This window comes from Schistocerca serialis, chromosome 3, assembly GCF_023864345.2.
Source record: "Schistocerca serialis cubense isolate TAMUIC-IGC-003099 chromosome 3, iqSchSeri2.2, whole genome shotgun sequence".
Lineage (NCBI taxonomy): Eukaryota > Metazoa > Arthropoda > Insecta > Orthoptera > Acrididae > Schistocerca > Schistocerca serialis.
Genome location: NC_064640.1, coordinates 577,187,437 through 577,210,823, shown reverse-complemented (window position 1 = coordinate 577,210,823; position 23,387 = coordinate 577,187,437). Strand labels below are relative to the sequence as shown.

At 43.6% G+C, this 23,387-nt stretch overlaps 1 protein-coding gene across 2 annotated transcripts in view; it reads right to left on the bottom strand.

Annotated features, from left to right (window-relative positions):
• Positions 1 to 18,490, bottom strand: part of LOC126470467 (fibulin-1-like) — a 660,942-nt gene extending 642,452 nt beyond the window's left edge. For both annotated transcript variants that reach the window (XM_050098327.1, XM_050098328.1), the window contains exon 1: positions 18,394 to 18,490. In XM_050098327.1, the coding sequence (XP_049954284.1) occupies positions 18,394 to 18,460 (67 nt within the window). In that variant the 5' untranslated portion in view covers positions 18,461 to 18,490. The remainder of the gene's footprint in view (positions 1 to 18,393) is intronic.
• Between the last annotated feature and the right edge of the window lie 4,897 nt (positions 18,491 to 23,387).

The following is a 23,387-nucleotide window of genomic DNA, read 5'->3' as shown; positions in this document are numbered from 1 at the left end:
ACATGGAATACAGATATGAATGATTAATAACACTAACGTAAAAAACGCATATGGGCAGAATCTATGTATATCTCTGCATGTTGTTCTACAATGGTTCAAATGGCTCTGAGCACTATGCGACTTAACTTCTGAGGTCATCAGTCGCCTAGAACTTAGAACTAATTAAACCTAACTAACCTAAGGACATCACACACACCCATGCCCGAGGCAGGATTCGAACCTGCGACCGTAGCGGTCGCCCGGCTCCAGACTGCAGCGCCTAGAACCGGTTCTACAATGCTAGAGGGGAATTGATTCTTAATCATCATGCAGGACAGATGTGGCGTTCTTCCGGAAAAGGCGACTTCTACCATCATCTGCCCATGTGCTCGCTTTTCAGTTTACAGACTATATCTCCCTAGGATTTTCAATCCTGTTCTCTTATGTAAGTAGACAAAATAACTTTACTGAGCTCGTGTTTATATACACTCCTGGAAATGGAAAAAAGAACACATTGACACCGGTGTGTCAGACCCACCATACTTGCTCCTGACACTGCGAGAGGGCTGTACAAGCAATGATCACACGCACGGCACAGCGGACACACCAGGAACCGCGGTGTTGGCCGTCGAATGGCGCTAGCTGCGCAGCATTTGTGCACCGCCGCCGTCAGTGTCAGCCAGTTTGCCGTGGCATACGGAGCTCCATCGCAGTCTTTAACACTGGTAGCATGCCGCGACAGCGTGGACGTGAACCGTATGTGCAGTTGACGGACTTTGAGCGAGGGTGTATAGTGGGCATGCGGGAGGCCGGGTGGACGTACCGCCGAATTGCTCAACACGTGGGGCGTGAGGTCTCCACAGTACATAGATGTTGTCGCCAGTGGTCGGCGGGAGGTGCACGTGCCCGTCGACCTGGGACCGGACCGCAGCGACGCACGGATGCACGCCAAGACCGTAGGATCCTACGCAGTGCCGTAGGGGACCGCACCACCACTTCCCAGCAAATTAGGGACACTGTTGCTCCTGGGGTATCGGCGAGGACCATTCGCAACCGTCTCCATGAAGCTGGGCTACGGTCCCGCACACCGTTAGGCCGTCTTCCGCTCACGCCTCAACATCGTGCAGCCCGCCTCCAGTGGTGTCGCGACAGGCGTGAGTGGAGGGACGGATGGAGACGTGTCGTCTTCAGCGATGAGAGTCGCTTCTGCCTTGGTGCCAATGATGGTCGTATGCGTGTTTGGCGCCGTGCAGGTGAGCGCCACAATCAGGACTGCATATGACCGAGGCACACAGGGCCAACACCCGGCATCATGGTGTGGGGAGCGATCTCCTACACTGGCCGTACACCACTGGTGATCGTCGAGGGGACACTGAATAGTGCACGGTACATCCAAACCGTCATCGAACCCATCGTTCTACCATTCCTAGACCGGCAAGGGAACTTGCTGTTCCAACAGGACAATGCACGTCCGCATGTATCCCGTGCCACCCAACGTGCTCTAGAAGGTGTAAGTCAACTACCCTGGCCAGCAAGATCTCCGGATCTGTCCCCCATTGAGCATGTTTGGGACTGGATGAAGCGTCGTCTCACGCGGTCTGCACGTCCAGCACGAACGCTGGTCCAACTGAGGCGCCAGGTCGAAATGGCATGGCAAGCCGTTCCACAGGACTACATCCAGCATCTCTACGATCGTCTCCATGGGGGAATAGCAGCCTGCATTGCTGCGAAAGGTGGATATACACTGTACTAGTGCCGACATTGTGTATGCTCTGTTGCCTGTGTCTATGTGCCTGTGGTTCTGTAAGTGTGATTATGTGATGTATCTGACCCCAGGAATGTGTCAATAAAGTTTCCCCTTCCTGGGACAATGAATTCACGGTGTTCTTATTTCAATTTCCAGGAGTGTAGTTATTTTCAGTTTATAAAGTGAGTTTTTATTTGCAGTTGTTTTTGTAAAATACATTCCTACAAACAATGGCCGAGAAGTACGTAATTTGTAAATATCATCTTGTCAGTGACCTATGTAGTGCTGGTGGGAAAAGTATTGGATTGGTAAATGTCGCATCTTGGTGCTGTGCTGGCAGCATATTGTAAAGGAGTGTTGTAGTCACTTGGTGGGAAATTAATAAATGGCTGGAAAGTTACTGCACTTCTCTCCCCATTAACATTGTGTTACTAGTAGACTGTATAAATCTATTCTATTCATGAATTCCTGGCACTTCTACAGTGGACGGCACTGAATGGAGGTGTTTACCACACATTCTTCCAAGATGGTTATCAATGTTTCTGATGGAGCAGGACTGATTATGTTTAAATCTAGAACAATAATCCATCAGATATGTTCGCAATTGCGAATAGACACAACCTCATCAGTCAAAGAGAATGTCGAAAATGAAAATTTGTGCCGGACCAGGATTCGAACCCGCATTTCCCACTTTACACGAGCGTTCACCTTGAACATTTTGGCTAACCGTGCACGACCCAGAGCCAGGCTCAAACTTCATATGTCGTCGTTACTACTTAGTACACGGATAGCCAACGCGGTTAAAGCAACGGCTCGTATAAAGCACGAAATCTCGATATTTTCACTGTCGTCATTCCCTTATGCAACAGATGGTTGTTCGTGTTCGCAACTGCGAATACATTTCATGTGTCCCATAATGTCTGTAGTCGCTGCAGTGCCAGAACATTGCATCGTTGTTCTTAAAAACACAGGCATTGCAATGTCGTGTAGAACAGTAATCTGCTGTAATGCATCGCGTGACTTGTATTTGAAGTATCTGCAGTTCCATAACACCTAGGCGACCTTCTTCTGTTACAGAAGGATCCAATTTAATCCTCTGGGCCGTTTCTGATGTCGGGAGTTTTGAGGTTGGGGTGATGCATTTGCTACTCTCAAGCTGGAAATCACGGAAAGCCATTGGTGGTGGAGACAATGAAATGGACATTGTCGAATACATACTGACAGTATGTAACACTCCGGGCAGACCGTTGACAGCTCCAGCTGTTGATCTTTTTTATATAATACCTCACTTAACAACTGCAAATAAATACTTAATCAATAAACTGAAAATAATCCACTATTGAAACACTAGCTGAGTGAGGTTATTTTGTTTACTCACGTGCGAGAACTGGACAGGAAAGGCTGTGGAGGTACAATCTGTAAACGGAAAAACCAACAGCACTCGGGGAAACTGCCTTTCCTAGAAGAACGCTACAGTTGCCGTGATGACTGAGAATCAATGTCCCTATAGATAGTTGTTGAACAGTGTGCAGAGATTTACGTAGATCCGTTCATAGGCGTTTCTTGCATTAGTATTATTATTAATTCATATCTGTATACCACGTAGTGTTAACGCGCTTTGTGGAAAATACACACATGCGGACATATCTGCACACTGCGTCGCCAGTGATTCACAAGGCGAGCTGCGGAAGGGTCGGTATAACTTTGTGAAAAACCTACTTGCTTTTTGTGGCGTAGTGCGGTACAGATAATGGGGAATTGCCTGCTAGCTCTTCATTTTGCAGATCTCAGAAGGAGGGAAGTGCATGACCAGAATCCGGCGAACTCCTTTCCCTCACGCTTTTAACCTCCAACCCCGCCTTTTCGCCCTGTTACACCCCCAGAACATAATTTATTCCTTAATACGGAACCACTACACTTAGATGTGGCACAAACATTTAATATTTGTTCTTAACCCACGTTATTAGCAATACACATTAGTTTTATATCGTTAAAACACTATTTTTAATAATCTGCGATTGTTCCATTCCTTGCAATACGGAAACTATTAGTTTTGGGGAAAAAATGAACAGGAGATATTTTATACGAAGTTTAATACGGTTTAATTTTGTACCGGGAAAAATTCCCGCTAGAAGCCGTTGTTTTCGAGATATTGAAGAAAAACCTAAAAAAGTAATCTTTAACCACGCCCCCTCCCCCTCAACACACACACACACACACACACACACACACACACACACACACACACATACACTACTAACACGCTCAAAACCAACGGGTCATGAATTTTAGTTCGTTATTCATTACTCTCCCCCGTACTCCTGTACAAAAATTTGCTACTACACGAGTTTTTCCCCAATTTTCGCTATTTGACTGAACTGTAAAGGAACTGAACTTGAGGACAACATTAAGAAGTGGGAATAGAAATTAGATGAAGATGAGATGAGATGGGAGATGTGATACTGCGAGAAGATACTGGCAGAGCACTGAAAGACCTAAGCCAAAACAAGGCACCTGGAGTAGACGACATTCTCTTAGAATTATTAAGATCTTTCGTAGAATTAACTATGACAAAACTATTCCATCTGTTGCTCAAGACAGGTGAAATGTTCAAATCTGTGTGAATTTCTAAGGGACCAAACTGCTGCGGTCATCGGTCCCTAGATTTATACACTACTTAAACTAACTTATGCTAAGAACAACACACACACCCATGCCCCAGGGATGACTCGAACCTCCCTCGGGAGGGGCCGCGCAGTCAGTGACATGCCGCCTCAAACCGCGTGGACACTCCGCGCGGCCAGGCGAAATGTCTTCACAATTCAAGAACAATATAATAATCGCAGTTCCAAAGAAGGCAGGTTCTGAGAGGTGTGAATATTACCGAACCATCACTTAAATAAGTTATGGTTGCAAAATATTACAAATAAAATTTATAAAAGAATGCAAAGACAAAGACTGATATAAGCCTATGTGGGTGAGAATCAGTGTGGGTTCCGCAGAAATGAAGGAACATGCGAGGCAGTACTGACAACAAGGCTTAATATAGAAGAGACTGAAGGAAGGCGAACTTACATTTTTAGCAAAAGCTTTTGGCAATGCGGACAGGAGTACATTATTTGGAATTCTGAAGGTAGCATCGTTAAACTACAGCGACCGAAAGATTAGCCACAACTTTTACAGAAATAAGACAGTTTGAAAGGACGGCAGTAACTGAGAAGGAAGTGATACAGGGTTGCAGCGTATCATTAATTTATTCTCTCTGTATATGGAGCAATCACCTAGGGTTGGAGAAGAGGAAATAAAAACTGAAAGGTTACGCACAGATGGAGAGACTTGCGTCAAAAAGCTCTATCGAACCAGTCTTCGGCATGAATACCACAAGAAACATGGCGAATTACTTTATAGGATGTGCAATGCCAATCGCTTTAATACACAATACCCCTGCTGTTATAATGGCTAAACGCAGAATAAGTACAAATTACAACAATTACTGAGGTACAGACACTGTTGAGATTACGAGAAAAAACTCGTGGATAGGAATAAAACACGTGTCCACTATGTTTTCATGTAAGTGGCTTCTGCGCGACATTTTCTTTGTTGCTGATACGGTTATCTTGCACGAGTTTGAATATTACTGGTAGTAAATGTACATATCATGGTTGCGGATTATATTTAAAAACTGGTGTTTGTTTTTTCCATGGCCGCTCGGGAGCGACATTTGACAAAAACATAATTTTTTCACGAAACTACATCCTAAAACGGATCATCAAGACTTCGTAGAAGTATTGGCATTATTATTTAGAACATGCCGGACGTAGATTTAAACAGACGTCATGCAGCGACTCTGAATTCGTCCAAAGGTCACAGCGTTACAGAATTGAATTAAATCCTGTGACATCTCAACTCATTAGAGACGGAACACAAGCTGCGATAGAGGGAAAATTAGCTGCGGCTGTTTCCAGGATCTCTACGCCTTGCTATTACCAAGAAGTTAATCAGCGACAAAACTGCTAATATTTAACGTCAACCAAGTAGAAAAATCGCAATCGTTAGGAGTGCACTGCTTTGTAACGAGGTTAGAAAACTTTGACAAGAAAATTACGGGGAAATCACGTCCTTCTTATAATAATAATAATAATAATAATAATAATAATAAACTCCTAATCAATGCGATATGAATACATTTTTATAACATTTTTCCGTGGTGCAATGGCTGAAGTCCTTTACTCCAGAAAGTACAACATGTTATGAATCACAGTCGCCATGTTTTGTTTTATACAGTCACTATGATATAGTACTTTTATAACATTTATAGTCACATTGCTAGGACCTCTGACCACTATGAGGCTGAGGGGGCAGTTGTATATCATAATAAGTTACTTATGTTTACTATATAGCATTTGAAATTTTGACGGTAGCAGGGCTAAAATACAAGGAGCGAAAGGTTATCTACAACATGCACAGAAACCAGACAGCTGATATACGAGTCGAATCGCGAATCGCGGTGTAGCTTGCTCGCCAGGTTTCGAGAGGGTGCGTTTCTGGATGAGGTATCGAATATATTGCTTCCCCCTACTTATACCTCCCGAGGAGATCACTAATGTAAAATTAGAAAGATTCGAGCGCGCACGGAGGCTTTCAGACAGTCGTTCTTCCCGCGAACCATACGCGACTGGAACAGAAAAGGGAGGTAATGACAGTGGCACGTAAAGTGCCCTCCGCCACACACCGTTGAGTGGCTTGCGGAGTATAAATGTAGATGTAGAATTAAACTGAAAGAGAGGAGTAATTGAGAAGGAAGTTAAACACGGTTTTAGCCTATCCCTAGCGTTATTCAGTCTGTACGTTGACCAAGCAATGAAGGAAACTAATCAGAAATTTGGAGAGAGGTGAAGGTTCACAGAGAAGTATAAGACTTTAAGGTCTGCTGATGACATTGCTATTCAGTCAGAGGCAGCAAAGGAACTCCAGGAGCAGTTGTACGGAATGGATAGAGTCTTGAAAACAGATTATAAGATTAATTTTAACCGAAGTAGAACAAGGGATATGGAAATGAGACACTAGAAGTATTTGAGGGGTTTTGCTGTGGCCGAACATAAAAAGCAAGAAAAGCTTTTCTGAAATGGAGAAATTTGAGAACATCAAGTATTAGAGTAAGTGTTTAGAAGTCTTTTGTGAAGGTTTCTAGAGGTCTGGACTGTAGTCTTGAACGGAAGTGAAACGTGGATTCTAAACAGTTCGGTCAGTAAGAGAATATAGTGATTCGAAATATGTCGTTACAGAAGAATGCTGAGGACTAGATGGATAGATAGGCCTAGTGAGTTAGTACTTAACCAAATTAAGGAGAAATGATCTTTATGACACGACTTCGCTAAAGGAAGGGATCAGTTGATCTGGTACATCCTGAAGCATCATCAAGTATTCGTTGGTGTGGTAAAGGAGAGAAATGTGGGAGGGGGGAGGGGCGGGGGAAAAAGTGTAGAGGGAGACGAAGGCTTGGCGACAATAAGTAGGTTCAGACGGATGAAGGCAGCAGTAGTTAAGCAGAGATGAAGAGGCTTGCACAGAATAAACAAGCATGGAGAACTGCTTCAAGCCACAATAACAGTATTTATAGTAAAGTATTTCTCAGCCTGTAAATGAAGACTGCGGAACCACAGATTCTAACAGTCACAAGTGATGATCAGTGGTGTTACCAGATTACTCCAAAGGAAACTTAAAATCGTTCCTTTTTTTTAATCATGTTCAGTTCCCTCCATAAATATATCCGAATTCAGGAAACATACTTCACATCTAATGAGAATCGTGTCAATGATACAGGTACGATACATTTGGCGTTTACACAGAAGGACCACACAACTGAGGACAGATATGTTTGACTTATAGAGAAGCTGAGAAGAGTGACTATCATATCGAGGCAATCCACTTCGAGAATTTAATAAGGAATGTTGAAATGTGATGCAGCTCCTTCTAATAATGCTCCTATCAGTTCGTGAATAAAAGATTTACGTAACAGCAGTTCGCGCATCGGATAATAAGCTGTCACCAACCCACCATGACATGGGGGTGCCACGATTAGCTCTATTCGATGAAAACTGTCTCCACCAGAGTCAACTGCCGTTGGAATAATAAAGTGATGACCTCTTCGCTATAGGTGCAGATGTCATGTTTACTTCCGCTCACTGCACTTCACAGGGCAGACATCAATGGCGCACCGTTCATGAATGGACAGCGATAGCTTTGACTCATAAGTAGAGGTAATCGTTGGCATGCACGAGTACGAGAACGTCGACCACATTAGGCGATGCTAACAGACCACCGTTCAGGGAGATGGTGAGAGTATTCTCATGTGAAGGATGTTACGTGAATTGAAAAGGAGATCTTGATATGTCTACCTTTGTCTCTTGCCGGCGAACGACACATGAACACACTTCTCGTTCAGGTGCATCCATAGGTTTGCCGGAAACATATTACGGGCCACTTGTAACTGTAGTAAATCAGTACACCAGCCCTTTCCACCAGTACTGCACGACATTGGCTTGTGGCTCACCTGACCTCAGTCTTACTGAGCGCATTTGGGATACCATCAAATGAGAAGTGCGCCCCTGGGATCATCTCCGACAACCCTCCTCGAATGTGGACGGCGGTTGGTGGTCACGAATCGAGATAACTACCACAGTAACGTCTTTGCCTTGTGAAGCTCATTTAATAACACGTCACTAAGGCGCTGGAAAGGCTGTTCACGCTGCCAGGTAGACGCCTCATTCAGCTGTTCAGCAGTGAATTGTATTGGCAGTGAGTAAAGGTTCCATATCTCCGGTGTACTGACATCAGTCTCTCGTGACGTGTCTTCTGTAAATGTGTATCATCGTGCACGTAACTGAACAATGAGAAACTAAACAATTGTATCACTAGCTTTAAAAGCATGTCTGATATCGAAATCACGCTGTGGAACGTAGAAGACTTAAAATTCCTACTCAGTATTTTGCCCGATGAAACAATGCTCAGCAACGATATTCTTATCTTCTGCGAAACCTTTCTCCGAGAAGCCTGGAACATGAACGATTTCTACGCAATACATGCACTGACCAAAGATGGGACAGATGGAAGAGAATCAGGAGTGACATGTTACTACGACCCAGCCCTAGGAAAAGCAAAGCACGCAGGGACAAGAGAAAACACCGAGCCAGTTGAACAACCTGCAAATCACAGGATTCTATTTAAGATCCTAACGTTCAGCAGACGAACTGATAGAAATCATAATGATTGCACTGGACCAGAACGAGACACACAACCCCGTTGGCAAGAGATATCAACTGCCGAATAGACTCACCGAATAGCAAAACATTGGTCCTTATAGAGCTCATGGAAGAGAAAAGCTTTAACCTCAGTCAACGAAGCTCAGAATAAAAGCTAAATTTCACACAAAGGCTCTAGTACCATAGACCTTCTGTTTTTCCGCGGGACTTCAGATAAAGCTCCAAAGCTGAACAACCACCGCAGATTCTACGAGCAGTCCGATAAGGAATCACCAACCAGTAAAGGCAAAATTTCAGATCACGTCAATAAAGAGTGACAAACAAACGGAGCAGCGATGGAATCCAAGAAAAATTCATTTCCGACCTACTAGAGCAAAACATAAACGATGAAGAACTACTAAACACAATAGAAAGAGGCAACATTAACGATGTTCTGTGGAACCTAACTACATCCCTGATGCAGTCAGCGTCCCCTCAATCATAAAGAAAAAAAGAAAACACTGGTTTGACAGTGAATGCTATGAAGAAGACACGTGGGCGTGAAAAACTGAACGAGCTGTAAAAGGCAAACGCGAACAACGAAAATCTGAGACGCAGCTACATGCATATAACAAGAACAAGATGTAAAACACTCTTAAAAGAAAAAAAACCAGTATACCCAGATGAATAAAGAGGCATTACATCAGGAAGCAGAAGCAAATGCCTACACAGCCTGGAACCACGGAGAAAACAGACGACCCGAAATATCTCCCCGACAGTATGGGGAAAAACCCTTCATAAACCTACTTCAGAAGAGGAGCTCGTATTATCACATTGAGGAATGCATCCTCTTAACCGAAAATGAAGGAATAACAGCAGATGAATTCTGACAAGCAACTGAAAAAAGCAAAGGAACAATGCTATACACTGTGAAACTCTGGACAGCCTATACAGCAAATGCCGAGAAGTCATAGACATCCCCAGAATATGGTCAGAATCGACAGTTAAAATGGTCTACAATGAAAAAGGATCGCAGAACTCATCGGATTCCTATAGAAGGATCACCTTGGAATGTGAACCGCACAAGGTAATGAATGTCATACCTAAAAAGACCATGACAAAATAACGACTGTGATACCGTGGGAACGGCACGGATTTAATCCTGGAAGACATGAAATATACTCGCAATTGCAAATATGAACAATCATCAGCTGTGTAATGAAATGACGACAATGAAAATCTGTGCCGGACCCAAACTTCCATACGTCGTCAATCACGTGTCTACAACCTGCACTCGGATATCCATTATGTATATTCCCGTACAGGGGAGACATTTTAAGCTGAAAGTCGCTTGCCCCGTGACAGCGGATAAATACGATATTGCAGTGCCTAGGTACTGCATTATTTCTGGAAGGTCACCTACCCAAGCATGGGACACGTTCTCCAGTTCACAAGAGAAGTCCTGTCTAAACGCAACGGTCACGAAACGCAATCTTTGTTGACTAAAAACAGATATTCACTGGGTAAACATGAGTAAAGTACTAGAAAAACTACACTCCTGGAAATGGAAAAAAGAACACATTGACACCGGTGTGTCAGACCCACCATACTTGCTCCGGACACTGCGAGAGGGCTGTACAAGCAATGATCACACGCACGGCACAGCGGACACACCAGGAACCGCGGTGTTGGCCGTCGAATGGCGCTAGCTGCGCAGCATTTGTGCACCGCCGCCGTCAGTGTCAGCCAGTTTGCCGTGGCATACGGAGCTCCATCGCAGTCTTTAACACTGGTAGCATGCCGCGACAGCGTGGACGTCAACCGTATGTGCAGTTGACGGACTTTGAGCGAGGGCGTATAGTGGGCATGCGGGAGGCCGGGTGGACGTACCGCCGAATTGCTCAACACGTGGGGCGTGAGGTCTCCACAGTACATAGATGTTGTCGCCAGTGGTCGGCGGAAGGTGCACGTGCCCGTCGACCTGGGACCGGACCGCAGCGACGCACGGATGCACGCCAAGACCGTAGGATCCTACGCAGTGCCGTAGGGGACCGCGCCGCCACTTCCCAGCAAATTAGGGACACTGTTGCTCCTGGGGTATCGGCGAGGACCATTCGCAACCGTCTCCATGAAGCTGGGCTACGGTCCCGCACACCGTTAGGCCGTCTTCCGCTCACACCCCAACATCGTGCAGCCTGCCTCCAGTGGTGTCGCGACAGGTGTGAATGGAGGGACGAATGGAGACGTGTCGTCTTCAGCGATGAGAGTCGCTTCTGCCTTGGTGCCAATGATGGTCGTATGCGTGTTTGGCGCCGTGCAGGTGAGCGCCACAATCAGGACTGCATACGACCGAGGCACACAGGGCCAACACCCGGCATCATGGTGTGGGGAGCGATCTCCTACACTGGCCGTACACCACTGGTGATCGTCGAGGGGACACTGAATAGTGCACGGTACATCCAAACCGTCATCGAACCCATCGTTCTACCATTCCTAGACCGGCAAGGGAACTTGCTGTTCCAACAGGACAATGCACGTCCGCATGTATCCCGTGCCACCCAACGTGCTCTAGAAGGTGTAAGTCAACTACCCTGGCCAGCAAGATCTCCGGATCTGTCCCCCATCGAGCATGTTTGGGACTGGATGAAGCGTCGTCTCACGCGGTCTGCACGTCCAGCACGAACACTGGTCCAACTGAGGTGCCAGGTGGAAATGGCATGGCAAGCCGTTCCACAGGACTACATCCAGCATCTCTACGATCGTCTCCATGGGAGAATAGCAGCCTGCATTGCTACGAAAGGTGGATATACACTGTACTAGTGCCGATATTGTGCATGCTCTGTTGCCTGTGTCTATGTGCCTGTGGTTCTGTCAGTGTGATCATGTGATGTATCTGACCCCAGGAATGTGTCAATAAAGTTTCCCCTTCCTGGGACAATGAATTCACGGTGTTCTTATTTCAATTTCCAGGAGTGTATAAAAAATGGTTCGAATGGCTCTAAATACTATGGGACTTAACATCTGAGGTCATCAGTCCTCTAAAATTAGAACTACTTAAACCTAACTAACCTAAGGACATCACACACACCCATGCCCGAGGCAGGATTCGAACCTGCGACCGTAGCAGCAGCGCGGTTCCGGACTGAAGTGCCTAGAACCCTCGACCACAGCGACCGGCTGGAAAAACTACATCCAGCACTATGGGCAGAAAGTCAGATCCTCAAGTTAATAGCATGCACCCTACGAAGAAAAACACAATCAGAAAACATGATGGGCTGACACAATCAAAAGGAATCCGGTAAACGAATGGAGAACTGCACGGAGGTCCTACAGGTCTATCATAATCAGTTTACACTCTACGAAAAAAAGAGATGCTCCACGAAGAAAATATCCCAATGAGAAGGAAATCGGTTGATGTGACGTACATGTGCAGACAAACAAATGATTACAATTTTAGGAAATTGGACGATTTATTCAAAAGAAAAAGCTTCAAAAATTGTGCAAGTTAATTATTCGTTGGTCCAATTCTGGTCCTTATGAAAGTAGTTATTCTACTTGGCACAGATTGATAGCGTTGTTGGATGTCCTCCAGAAGAAAATCGCGCCATATTCTGTCCAGTCGGTTTGTTAGATCGTCAAAATCCCGAGGTGGGTTGGACGGCCATGCCCACATGCTCCTAGCATTGTCAACTGGGGAGAGATCCGACGACCTTGTTGGCCAAGTCAGGGTTCGGCAAGCATGAAGACAGGGGGTAGGAACTCTCGCCGTCTTGCTGAAATGTAAGCCCAAGATGGCTTACCATGAAGGGCAACAAAACGGGACAGAGAACTTCGTCGACGTACCGTTGTAATGTAACGGTGCCGTGAATGACAACCAAAGGGAAATGAAATGGTACCCCAGACCTCTGGCTGTCGGACCATATGGTGGGTGACAATCAGTTTGGTATCCCACGATTGTGTCTTCAGACACGTCTTCACTGTTCACCGGGACTCAGCTCGAGGTGGGGTTCGTCGCTGAAGACAATCCCACTCCAGCCAATGAGATTCTAGACCCTGATGACCAGCGAAGTCGTGACTGGTGATGCCCCGCACAACGGTGGGATACTAATTTGACTGTCACCCGCCATACGTCCTGTCAACCAGGAATGATGTTCTGGGGTCCATTTCCTTTCAGATCGGGGTGGCATCCGCGCCATGCTTGCAGCACAGCGGTACATTACGATATTCTACGCATGATTTTGTTGCATTTCATGTCAAATCATCCTAGGGTTACATTTCACCCCGCCCGCACACAGCGAGACTTTCTTCTGCGTATCTTCGTGCTCGCCGAACCGTACCTTCAATTGCAAGGTTTCCAGATCCCTCCCAGATTGAGAACGTTTGGAGCATTATGGGCAGTGCCCTCCAACCAGCTTAGAGTGTGACCCTTACCATACAGTGAGAAGAATTGAGAATGCCGCTGCATGCCCGCTATCAGAAAGAAGAGAGCCCCTGCAAGAAGCCATTAATAAACTGGAAGAATGAATGGTCCCAGAGACACGACCTCGTTATAAATAGGGATAAGACAACAAAATACGCTCAAAACAGGATGCCCTACATCTTAGCAGACACCATCTTCATAACTGAATACTTGATGGCAGCTCTTAACTTGATATCAACCCAGAGACCTTGTAAAAATAACTATAAACCCAAAGATCTTGTAAAAGTAACTAGACTCCTCGTGGAAGCTGCAGTTGTGGGATATTTTGAACCTTCAGTTGGACGCCATTGTGGTGGTAGGGGTCTGGTAACTAGAAGTGTATAATGACTAGTAATGAGACAGACCGAACATTATATATTTATTGGAGCATATACAGTACTTGTTAGTCGTAATTATAGTGCATACACATTCCAGTTTACGCGAAGAAAAAAGACGAAGAGTTGCACAGCGTTTCACTGCAGAAATAAATTCGAGAAAGGAAGCAATATTACCTTCCATAGGTACATGGATATTCTTAGGTGTTTTCTATCTTAATGCAATTGCTTGATAAACATGTCTACAAAGTAACACTAATATAATGAACGTGCATTTATGATCAGGTTTCCTGTTTCAAAACCACAGCTTTTAGAAAAATGGTTAAATGCTGTCGGGAGGAAGGTTTCCGACTGACAGAAAATCATTTGCAATGCTTGGAACTTTTCGAGGAAAGTTGTCTTCTTGCGAACTATGTAAACTGCAGAAGTATGAAAAACGGAGCTGTATCTCTCGTTTCTCGGACCATATACAGCAGAAGGTAAATTATTTCTGTGAACCATAGGAATTGTCATACACTACAGAAATTTAAAGACACTGAGATACAAGCAACAGGAGATTTCGCGCGCAAGTTTAGCACCACAATGGCCACTATTCAGTTCGCCGTAGACCACTTACGCGATTGTCGGGCCTTGTATCAGCTCTACAAAGCGCCACACTCCTGGAAGATAGATGGCAAAAAGAATAAGAGACATAGATCACTGGCTCCTCAACACCCCAGCGATGACAAATAATGAATGGAAGGAAGTCAACTTCCAGTTGCATCTACACACGAGGGTGGCAACCCTCGGGCTACATCACCAACTATGCTCAGCCAAGGGATATTACAGCCCCGGCGATAATTATTAGTGCACCGTATGCGGAGGACTTTACAATACATATCAAACCACCGAGTGTAACGAAAGGACATTGTCACTACCTTATTATGCAAATATGGATAACTTTAGTTAACTAATTAACACCTTCCATAAACTGTTTAATAATATCTTTAATCAAAACATGTAATCTCCACATTTAACCGGGAGACTATGCTTCATCTATGGACCGAAATGTTTCAATTGATAAAATGTATTATTTTGTGAACCAGAAGTCGAAAAAATGTGATATTTTCTTCAAGTTCGATGAGGAATCCTCTTCAGGAGCTAATAACTCCAAAAATACGACGTGTCGGTAACATCGCTCAAAATGCGATTACATTGCTATGAATTTCATAAGCCACAGCCGTGACTGGACGATGTCGTCTTAAACAGGAAAGATAAGGGCTATCACAGTTGACCAGAGGTTGTTACGAGTCGGTTCTACCGACCAATGTCAGTGTGGTTTGCACAGGTATCCTAACTTATCTAGGCGAATACTGATATTGTGCTTAATGCAATATTATACATATATAGCTTCGATGAACAGTTTTTCAAGTTTATTTATGGCAGTCAGCGTTAAAAAAAAAGAAGAACATATTAACATCAACGAACGTTAATTGTTGTAAGCAACGCAACGCAGTTGAATTAGTTTTTAAAATCTATTTCCTGGTTCCTCACTTTTGAGGCATTAATTCTCTGATATATGGCACTCTTTTGCTGTAAGTTTTGGTTCTTGACGTCTTGAAACTTGACAAATCAATTATATTTATAACATTGCAATTTTCGGATTTTGGCCCGCAATAGCTAAATTTTCAACGTTCTACTTGTAATAAGGAGCGTTCATGTATTAGGAACAATAATTACGGAAAAGAACAGTTAGAAATGAACATAATTGTAGAGTCATTTTCACAGGGAAATAGCAAACGCGAGCCAAAAAGTTATCGTAATCTGGATACAACGCAAAGTCGCTGTAATGGGAAAGACTCTAGGCTACGGTATTGAATTAAATTAAGCTAATATAATGTTTGTGTCCCTCTAGTGAAAAGGTAGTGTGATACAGTATACTGGACACATCAGAAAATATAACAAACTAAATCTCAGAGGAGTAAAAGAGTCTGTCTGGTGAGGTGCCATTATCGCCCTTCCTGGAGTTTTTGTGGAGATGGCTATTTTACAGGCCTTGTAAAAGAACTTTCATTTTCGAAGACTAGTGGTTTTTAATGATTCGAATTTAATTGGCTGATTACTAGAAAATAAAATCAGGATCGCCAGACCGTAGCTTGTACGCATCTCGTATGAAAATACTATGATGCTACAGAGACGTGATGTGAAGCTGGTCGAATGTGACGTATATCAAAGTCTCAGTAGAAAAGTATGAGTGTTATGCACTGCTAGGCATTCCGTTACTCAATGTTACACAGAAAACACAAATTATGCAATTACACTTTAGCGCTATAACGAACTTTAAAAAAAAATAGATTAAATTTAATTTTTCTGCGTTTAGCAACAAGATCCATATAAAAAGTTATACAGTCATCTGTGTTATGAACAGTTTACGTGATGTGTATTGGTCTGAGCATTACGATAGGTGCACACTGGATGTAGGTAATAAATTCTTAAGCATACATACTTTCCGACACGTGCATTGTTTCAAATAAGTGGATACCTCTAATATTGCACAAAAGATTGAGGATACAGAAATAATGCTATCGACAAGCCAGAATAGGTAAGGTATTTTGAAGTATGGCTAATGCATTTTCCTTGACTACCGAGATATTGAAGAAATTCTTTTTTAACGGGGGGCATATTTTTAGAGACATTAGGTAGTACTCGAAAAGAAGAATGCAGTGATATAGTTCATTATCTGTGTTTCTTGTTATCATTTCACAAGAAAATCGCCGTGATTTGTGATTGTGAAGACCAGAACCTGCTTCATTCCCATGCGAAAGTCGAAAATGGGGCGGCAATGCGCTTAGTCAGCTGATTTCTTTTTCTTGTGTCTCCCTATTTGCGATTATTCTTGAGCAATGTTTTACTGAAAGTATCAATAGCGTTGTTTCATAGTACTGTTCCTTCGAAGAATTTACAAAAAATGGCTCTGAGCACTATGGGACTTAACTTCTGAGGCCATCAGTCCCCTAGAACTTAGAACTACTTAAACCTAACTAACCTAAGGACATCTCACACATCCATGCCCAAGGCAGGATTCGAACCTGCGACCGTAACGGTCGCGCGGTTCCAGACTGTAGCGCCTAGAACCGCTCGGCGAAGAATTTACAGGGCTGATGGCAATGGATTATTATTCAGTTTATCAAAGGCATGGTTCAGTCAATATTTTGATAGAAAAAAATAATTACCAACCATACTGTGTCATGGTTCTTTCTTTGCGAATTAATACGCTGCGTCAAAATTAATCTAGCCCACTTTATATAATTCTCTATGTATTTAAATGTTTACACTTGCATTGTAACAATAATTTCCTTCAAACTTGCGATAAAGCTATTGGATATCTGGCTAGGAGAATATATTTGATGTACAAGTTACACTTTCTTTTTGTGCAACGTAACCACTGCAAATTCTAACGATCTCTTGACAGGTGATGGGCATGCATGGATTTCTGAGGCCACACCAACAGACCACAGATACTTCAATAATTACACTCATAAGTTTGGCAATAATATTCGATCTTTGGCAAAAACATTTGATAGTCGGCAACAGAAACCAAAACATTGCATTAAAACAAGCGTTCTGTTCATAGTGCTGTGGAATGTGAAAAAAAAACGCAAATTGGCATTCATAAGAAGAAGAACAACACCAAAAATGCAACAGGAGCGTAGTATATAAGAAATAGTCCACGTAACCTGTAAGTACAGTTCAAAACATTACTACTTAATAGGAAATACCAACCACCAGAACTGTTTGTAACTTATAGCCACAGTGACAAAAATGTAAATTAAATAGCTAACATAAGTACATATTCCAGGCCACTGATGATGCCTTGCAGAAAATAGAGGCGAAACGCGTATGGCACTAAAATTGTGTTTTATTCAGTTGCTGTCAGTCGGTCCATAAGTAAAAATTATCAATATACCCTAATATTTACTTGCGTATTTTAGTTCAGTTGCATAATATGTTAAACCGCTGGATTATTATTGGCATTTGTGTCACTTGAAAGTGTGCTATTTAAATGGTTTGTGAAAGTTCGGAGTTAATGGAGACAGGATGTTTTTCAAGTTATTATACAAATGTACTTTCTGTTTGAATGAGAATTTTTCACACAGTACTGTCAAAAAAGCGAACAGTAATTCTGACAGGGCTTCAGCCACGGCATATATGACCTAAAAACTAACACAGCATGGAAATTTGGTCACCTCACGATACCTCGTTTTGTGCAAATCTAGGTAAAACACAATCAACTGTCACCTAATAGGAGTGAGAAAAGAAATTCTGTTTTGTCTGCGAATTTCCATTCAGATATGGATCGGTCGTTAAATGGGCAAATGTTGGTAAAGTTCTGGGAATCAGTCCCAAGTTATTCCTCGGACTTTTCCTGTGATATGTATACATATATGTAAAAATACATAGCTGCACCCTGGTTTGGACTTCTCGCGGGTTGTTAAGTCCGCCTCTATCAGGCTCGGTTAGTCAGTTCATGTAAAACCATGTCTAGAATAGTACTAGCTTGGGTTCAGACCAACTTCTTTCGTTAAGGATGGTAGTGCCGCAGAGTCATTACATTAAAGATATCCAACACATGCAGGGAGCGCCTGTACGTACCGGCAGCGGCGGCGGCGGCCACGACAGCTAGCACCGCGACAGCCAAGCGTAGCGCGCGCGATCCCATGGCGCAGCGGACTGTCCCAGTGTACAGTCGACTGCCGCCAGCCAACGAGACCCCCCTCCAGATTCACCGCCGGCTGCGGCGCGCGCACCCTCGCCTCCTTTCTTTGCAACCACTCGGACGGCAAGGCGACCTTTGTCCCGCCACTTATCGTCCCTTCCTGAGGACAAGGGCATGCTCTCTAGTGCAACGGCAGAGCGTCTTGCTCTGGACATCCGATCCCCAATAAGGTCGTGGATTTTTCTTCGCCTCGTGTTCCTCTCGCAGCTGTCATTAAGCATTCTGTCGTGTTATTAATATGTCTCCTCTCAAACACAACACATTGTTGTTAGCTACTTACGGGAAAGTTCCGGTTTCAGTTCGCGGTGATCGTTTCGAATGATTTAAGATTAGTACGAGGTTATTAGAGACGGTGCATAAGGACATTGGCTGTGTAATTTTCAAACGAACGATTCTGGAATTGCCTTGGTCCTTTAGGGAAACCACAGAAAACCTAAACCCGGGTGAGGATTTGGACTGTAGTTCTCCACTGTATTAACCCTTAACTGATATCAGACGTTTGATACCAGTTTTTGGCGGCCATCCCTAACCATCCGGATTCATTCTGTCTTTTCCTTCGTCTACCTTTCAGTTGAATTGCTGGCTCCATGTAGTGAAAGAGGAGTGCCGTCCGCTCTATTTGACCTTCCGTGAATGGCAGGGCAGGTTTCAGGCACAAGCTGTTGATTAGGGACGCCAAGCTGAGAGGGTCGCCACAGGCATCACAACTGTAAGATTTGTATACAGAATATATCACCACAGTAGCGGCCGCTTGGGGCGCCAGGCTGAGCGCCCAAGTGCAAGATTTATATACAGGGCGCATCGTAATTAGTATCGAAAACTGAGACGAGTGAAAGTGTACGAGAGAAAGGGGAGGGTGGACGCCACATGATAAGTCACTTGCGTGATAAAATATTCTCGAAGCGGCCCTGGTAAAAAGGCAGCAAAATAGCATGACGTATAACACAAGATCTGTGAGCACTCTTTGTAAGACATTTTCATAAATGTTTTGGTTTTTTTGTGATTATTGTGGTTCATTATATTATTGTTATTAGTGACAGTGTCTCGTAATTAATTCGCACAAAGTGGAGTCACGACCAGGTCTATCTCAACATTCAGAACAGGCTGAGTATTTTGCCGTTGTAAGACGAACATTCTAGGTATTATCACTTTTTATGTGCATCGTACGCTTTGATATTTTGAAAATTTTACCTACATCTCTCACACTGAACATTTGGATTTAACAGAAAAAAACATTAAGATATTATATGCCAAAAAGCTTTGAATTCTTTCGAACCGGCCTCGGTAGCGGAGCGGTTCTAGGCGCTTCAGTCCGGAACCGCGCGACTGCTACGGTCGCAGGTTCGAATCCTGCCTCGGGCATGGATGTGTGTGATGTCTTTAGGTTAGTCAGGTTTAAGTAGTTCTAAGTTCTAGGGGACTGATAACCTCAGATGTAAAGTCCCATGGTGCTCAGAGCCATTTGAATTCGTTCGAAACAGAATATTGAAAATTAAAACGTGAATTTATCTTTTAAATTTTCCGTTAAGTTTGATTGTGTTCCCGATTTTATGTCCTTTATGAAAGATAGTCATTACGTAGGAATCATAATTAAATGTTTTACTGATAGATGTTTGAGAACTACAGGAAGGTCCATTTCTACAGAACGGAACTTCAGTACTTCTTTCTTAGTTTGTTACGTTTGCTCTAAGTTATGTTGTGATATGTTTGGTTCAAATGGCTCTAAGCACTATGGGACTTAACATCTGAGGTCATCAGTCACCTAGACTTAGAACTACTTAAACCTAACTAACCTAAGGACGTCACACACATCCATGCCCGAGGCAGGATTTGAACCTGCGACCGTAGCAGCAGCGCGGTTCCGGACTGAAGCGCCTAGAACCGCTCGACCACATCGGCCGGCAAATATGTTTGAAACCGCATGGTTCAAACTGTTGAGTGCAAAAAGCTCTGACAAACAATTTTATACCACTTTCCTTTCAATCTTGTGATACCAGTCGAGGATTAGCTGAACAATTCTGTAAAGTCTTACTACTCCCTCAGAAGCTATATGCTCAGTTTACATTTACATTCATATGCTACAAATCACTGAGATGTGCGTGGCAGAGGGTACTTAGCAGGATATGGAATGCTTACTGAAATTTTGTAAGTAGGCTTTCGTGGTATAATTTGCTTCTATCTTCAGGAGTCTGCCAATTCAGATTTTTCGACACTTCCATGACACTCTCCAGCGAGACAAACATGTGATCGCTTTTGCCAACCTTCTTTGTACACGTTCAGGATACTATTTTAGTTCTATCTGGTATAATAATAATAATGTCGTGTGACTAGGGCCTCCCGTCGGGTAGACCGTTCGCCGAGTGCAAGCCTTTCGATTTGACGCCACTTCGGCGATTTGCGCGTCGATGGGGATGAAATGATGATGGTTAGGACAACACAACACCCAGTCCCTAAGCGGAGAAAATCTCCGACCCAGCCGGGAATTGAACCCGGGCCGTTAGGATTGACAATCTGTCGCGCTGATCACTCAGCTACCGGGGACGGACTCTATCTGGTATGGGACCTACACACCTGAGCAGTATTCTAAAATGAGGTGCACACGTGATTTTTAGGTAATCTCCTTTGTGAACTCACTACATTTCCCTAGTATCCTGCAAATGAACTGAAGTCTGCAACCTGCCTTACCTACAATTGAGCCTATGTGATCATTCCATTTCCTGTCCATACAAAGAGCTACATCCAGGTTTTTGTGCGACTTTTTGTGTGACTTGACTTACACTAGTTGTAAATAATAGTAATTGTAGTAATAGGATACTACATGTTTTCGTTTTTGACGTGCGTTACTATATTTTACATTTCTGTACATTTATAGTAAATTGCCAAACCTTGAACCATTTTGAAATCTAATAAAGCGCAGCTTTTTTCAGACAGTACTTCATTATAGACAACTGAATCATCTGCAAAACACCTCAGGTTAATGTTAATATTGTCTGCCAGGTCAATGATATGAAGTATGAACAGCAAAGGTATCTTCTCTTGGGAACGTATGAAATTACTTGTACATCTGTCGACGACTATCCATGACATGTTGCGTCCTCCGTACCAAAGAATCGTCAATCTGCCGACAAATTTCACTTGATTCCCCATACGGTCGTACTTTAGATTATAAGCGTAGGTATTGTACTGAGTCAAATGCTTTTCGGAAATCAAGAAATAATGCATATACCTAACTGCCTTAATCTATGGCTTTCAGGATGTCATATGAGAAAAGCGCGAGACCAGATTTTTTTGGAAACACATGCTATTTGGCCACGGAAGAGGACATTCTGAGCAAAATACCTCATTATATTTGAGTTCAGAATACGTTCTATGATTTTGCAACAGATGGATATCAATAAAATTGGACGACAGTTTTGTGGATCACTTATGTTACCGCTCTTGCAGATAGTTGTGGCCTGTGCTTTTTTGCAGTCACTGAGCAGTTTTTTGTTCAAGGAATCTACGCTATTTTATGCTTTAAATGGAAGCTAAGTCAACTTCACATTCCGTATAGACCCTGACAGGCATCCCATAGGTCCATGGAGTCTTTTTTAATGTTAGTTATTTCAGCTGTTTCTCAATCCCACTGAAACAAATATCTGCACAGCCCAGTCACATTAATGTGACCACCTGTCAAAGTCCTGAATTTGCGGCGCGGAACGCTGCGAGACGTGAACGAACAGAGTCAATGAGGTTCTGCAAGAAAACGACAGGGGTTGGAGCCAAGCCGACTCCAGTGCCCTGGCCTGTTGACTCCCACAGTAGCCGACACAACATCTGGCGACGAGGATTACAGAACCAGGCTGCCTTTGCTCTTCGTCACAGTGCGGCGTCACTAATATTTGTCTCTTTCCTTTCAGAGGAAATTACTACTAATTGTGTTGTTTCTTTTGCCTTGCTACTACACTATTGGCCATTAAAATTGCTACACCAAGAAGAAATACAGATGATAAACGGGTATTCATTGGACAAATATATTGTAAAACCCCACCCGTCACTTAGCTGGTTTTGGTGTGTGTTCACCCCTACTAATTGACTAACAGATCAACAGAGAATGCAAAACTGCCGCAATATCGGATAACGCAAAAAAGTAATATGGCCCTGTGACTCCTGATTGAACTGTGGTGGCAGTGTTGACATTAATTTATTCAGAATTGATCACTTTTAATTAAAAAGGGGTGCACATTGATGTTATATTCAGCTATTGAACACCAGATGCAAATTTTTAAGATAAAATTAATTAAGAAAGTGACTTGGGATTTCAACTACTTGATTGAAAACAGATGCAGTCGATTAGCACAAATTTATTTTAACTCCAGACCTTCAATCATCACATTATAAGACTCTCCTATCAGGCAGTGGTAATAAATTGCGTTTGCGTGGAGTAAAGGGCGATAACTCAAAAGTAATTCCTATCGACTGACCCAGGCGCAATGCGAAGTGCGAGAAAAATTCTACAATACACGGCCCCTGAAACCCTCATGGAAACTTTACCGACGTGATCCAACAAATTAATCAGAGGCCGGAGCGGGCGCAATATCACCGAATACAGTGTGGCGGAGCGGCGTCGTTGTGTGGACGTCGGCCGACTTCGTGGTGCTGCAAGGCTACGCTCGTCTATTCACTCCTAGCTATCTTGCTCAGTACATAGGTGAACCAAAACTTCCTATCTCCAAGCTCAATCGTTCCCTTTGCTAAGTCCTAAACTGCAGAGATGCTCACTCTTTCTCAGGCAAGCTGAGTCAAGAACGCCACGTCCGCACTCTAGGCAAGCTGGGAATGGAAGACCTCTACGGGGACTTCTCACAGTCCGCTCTTCGCCTCAGTTTCC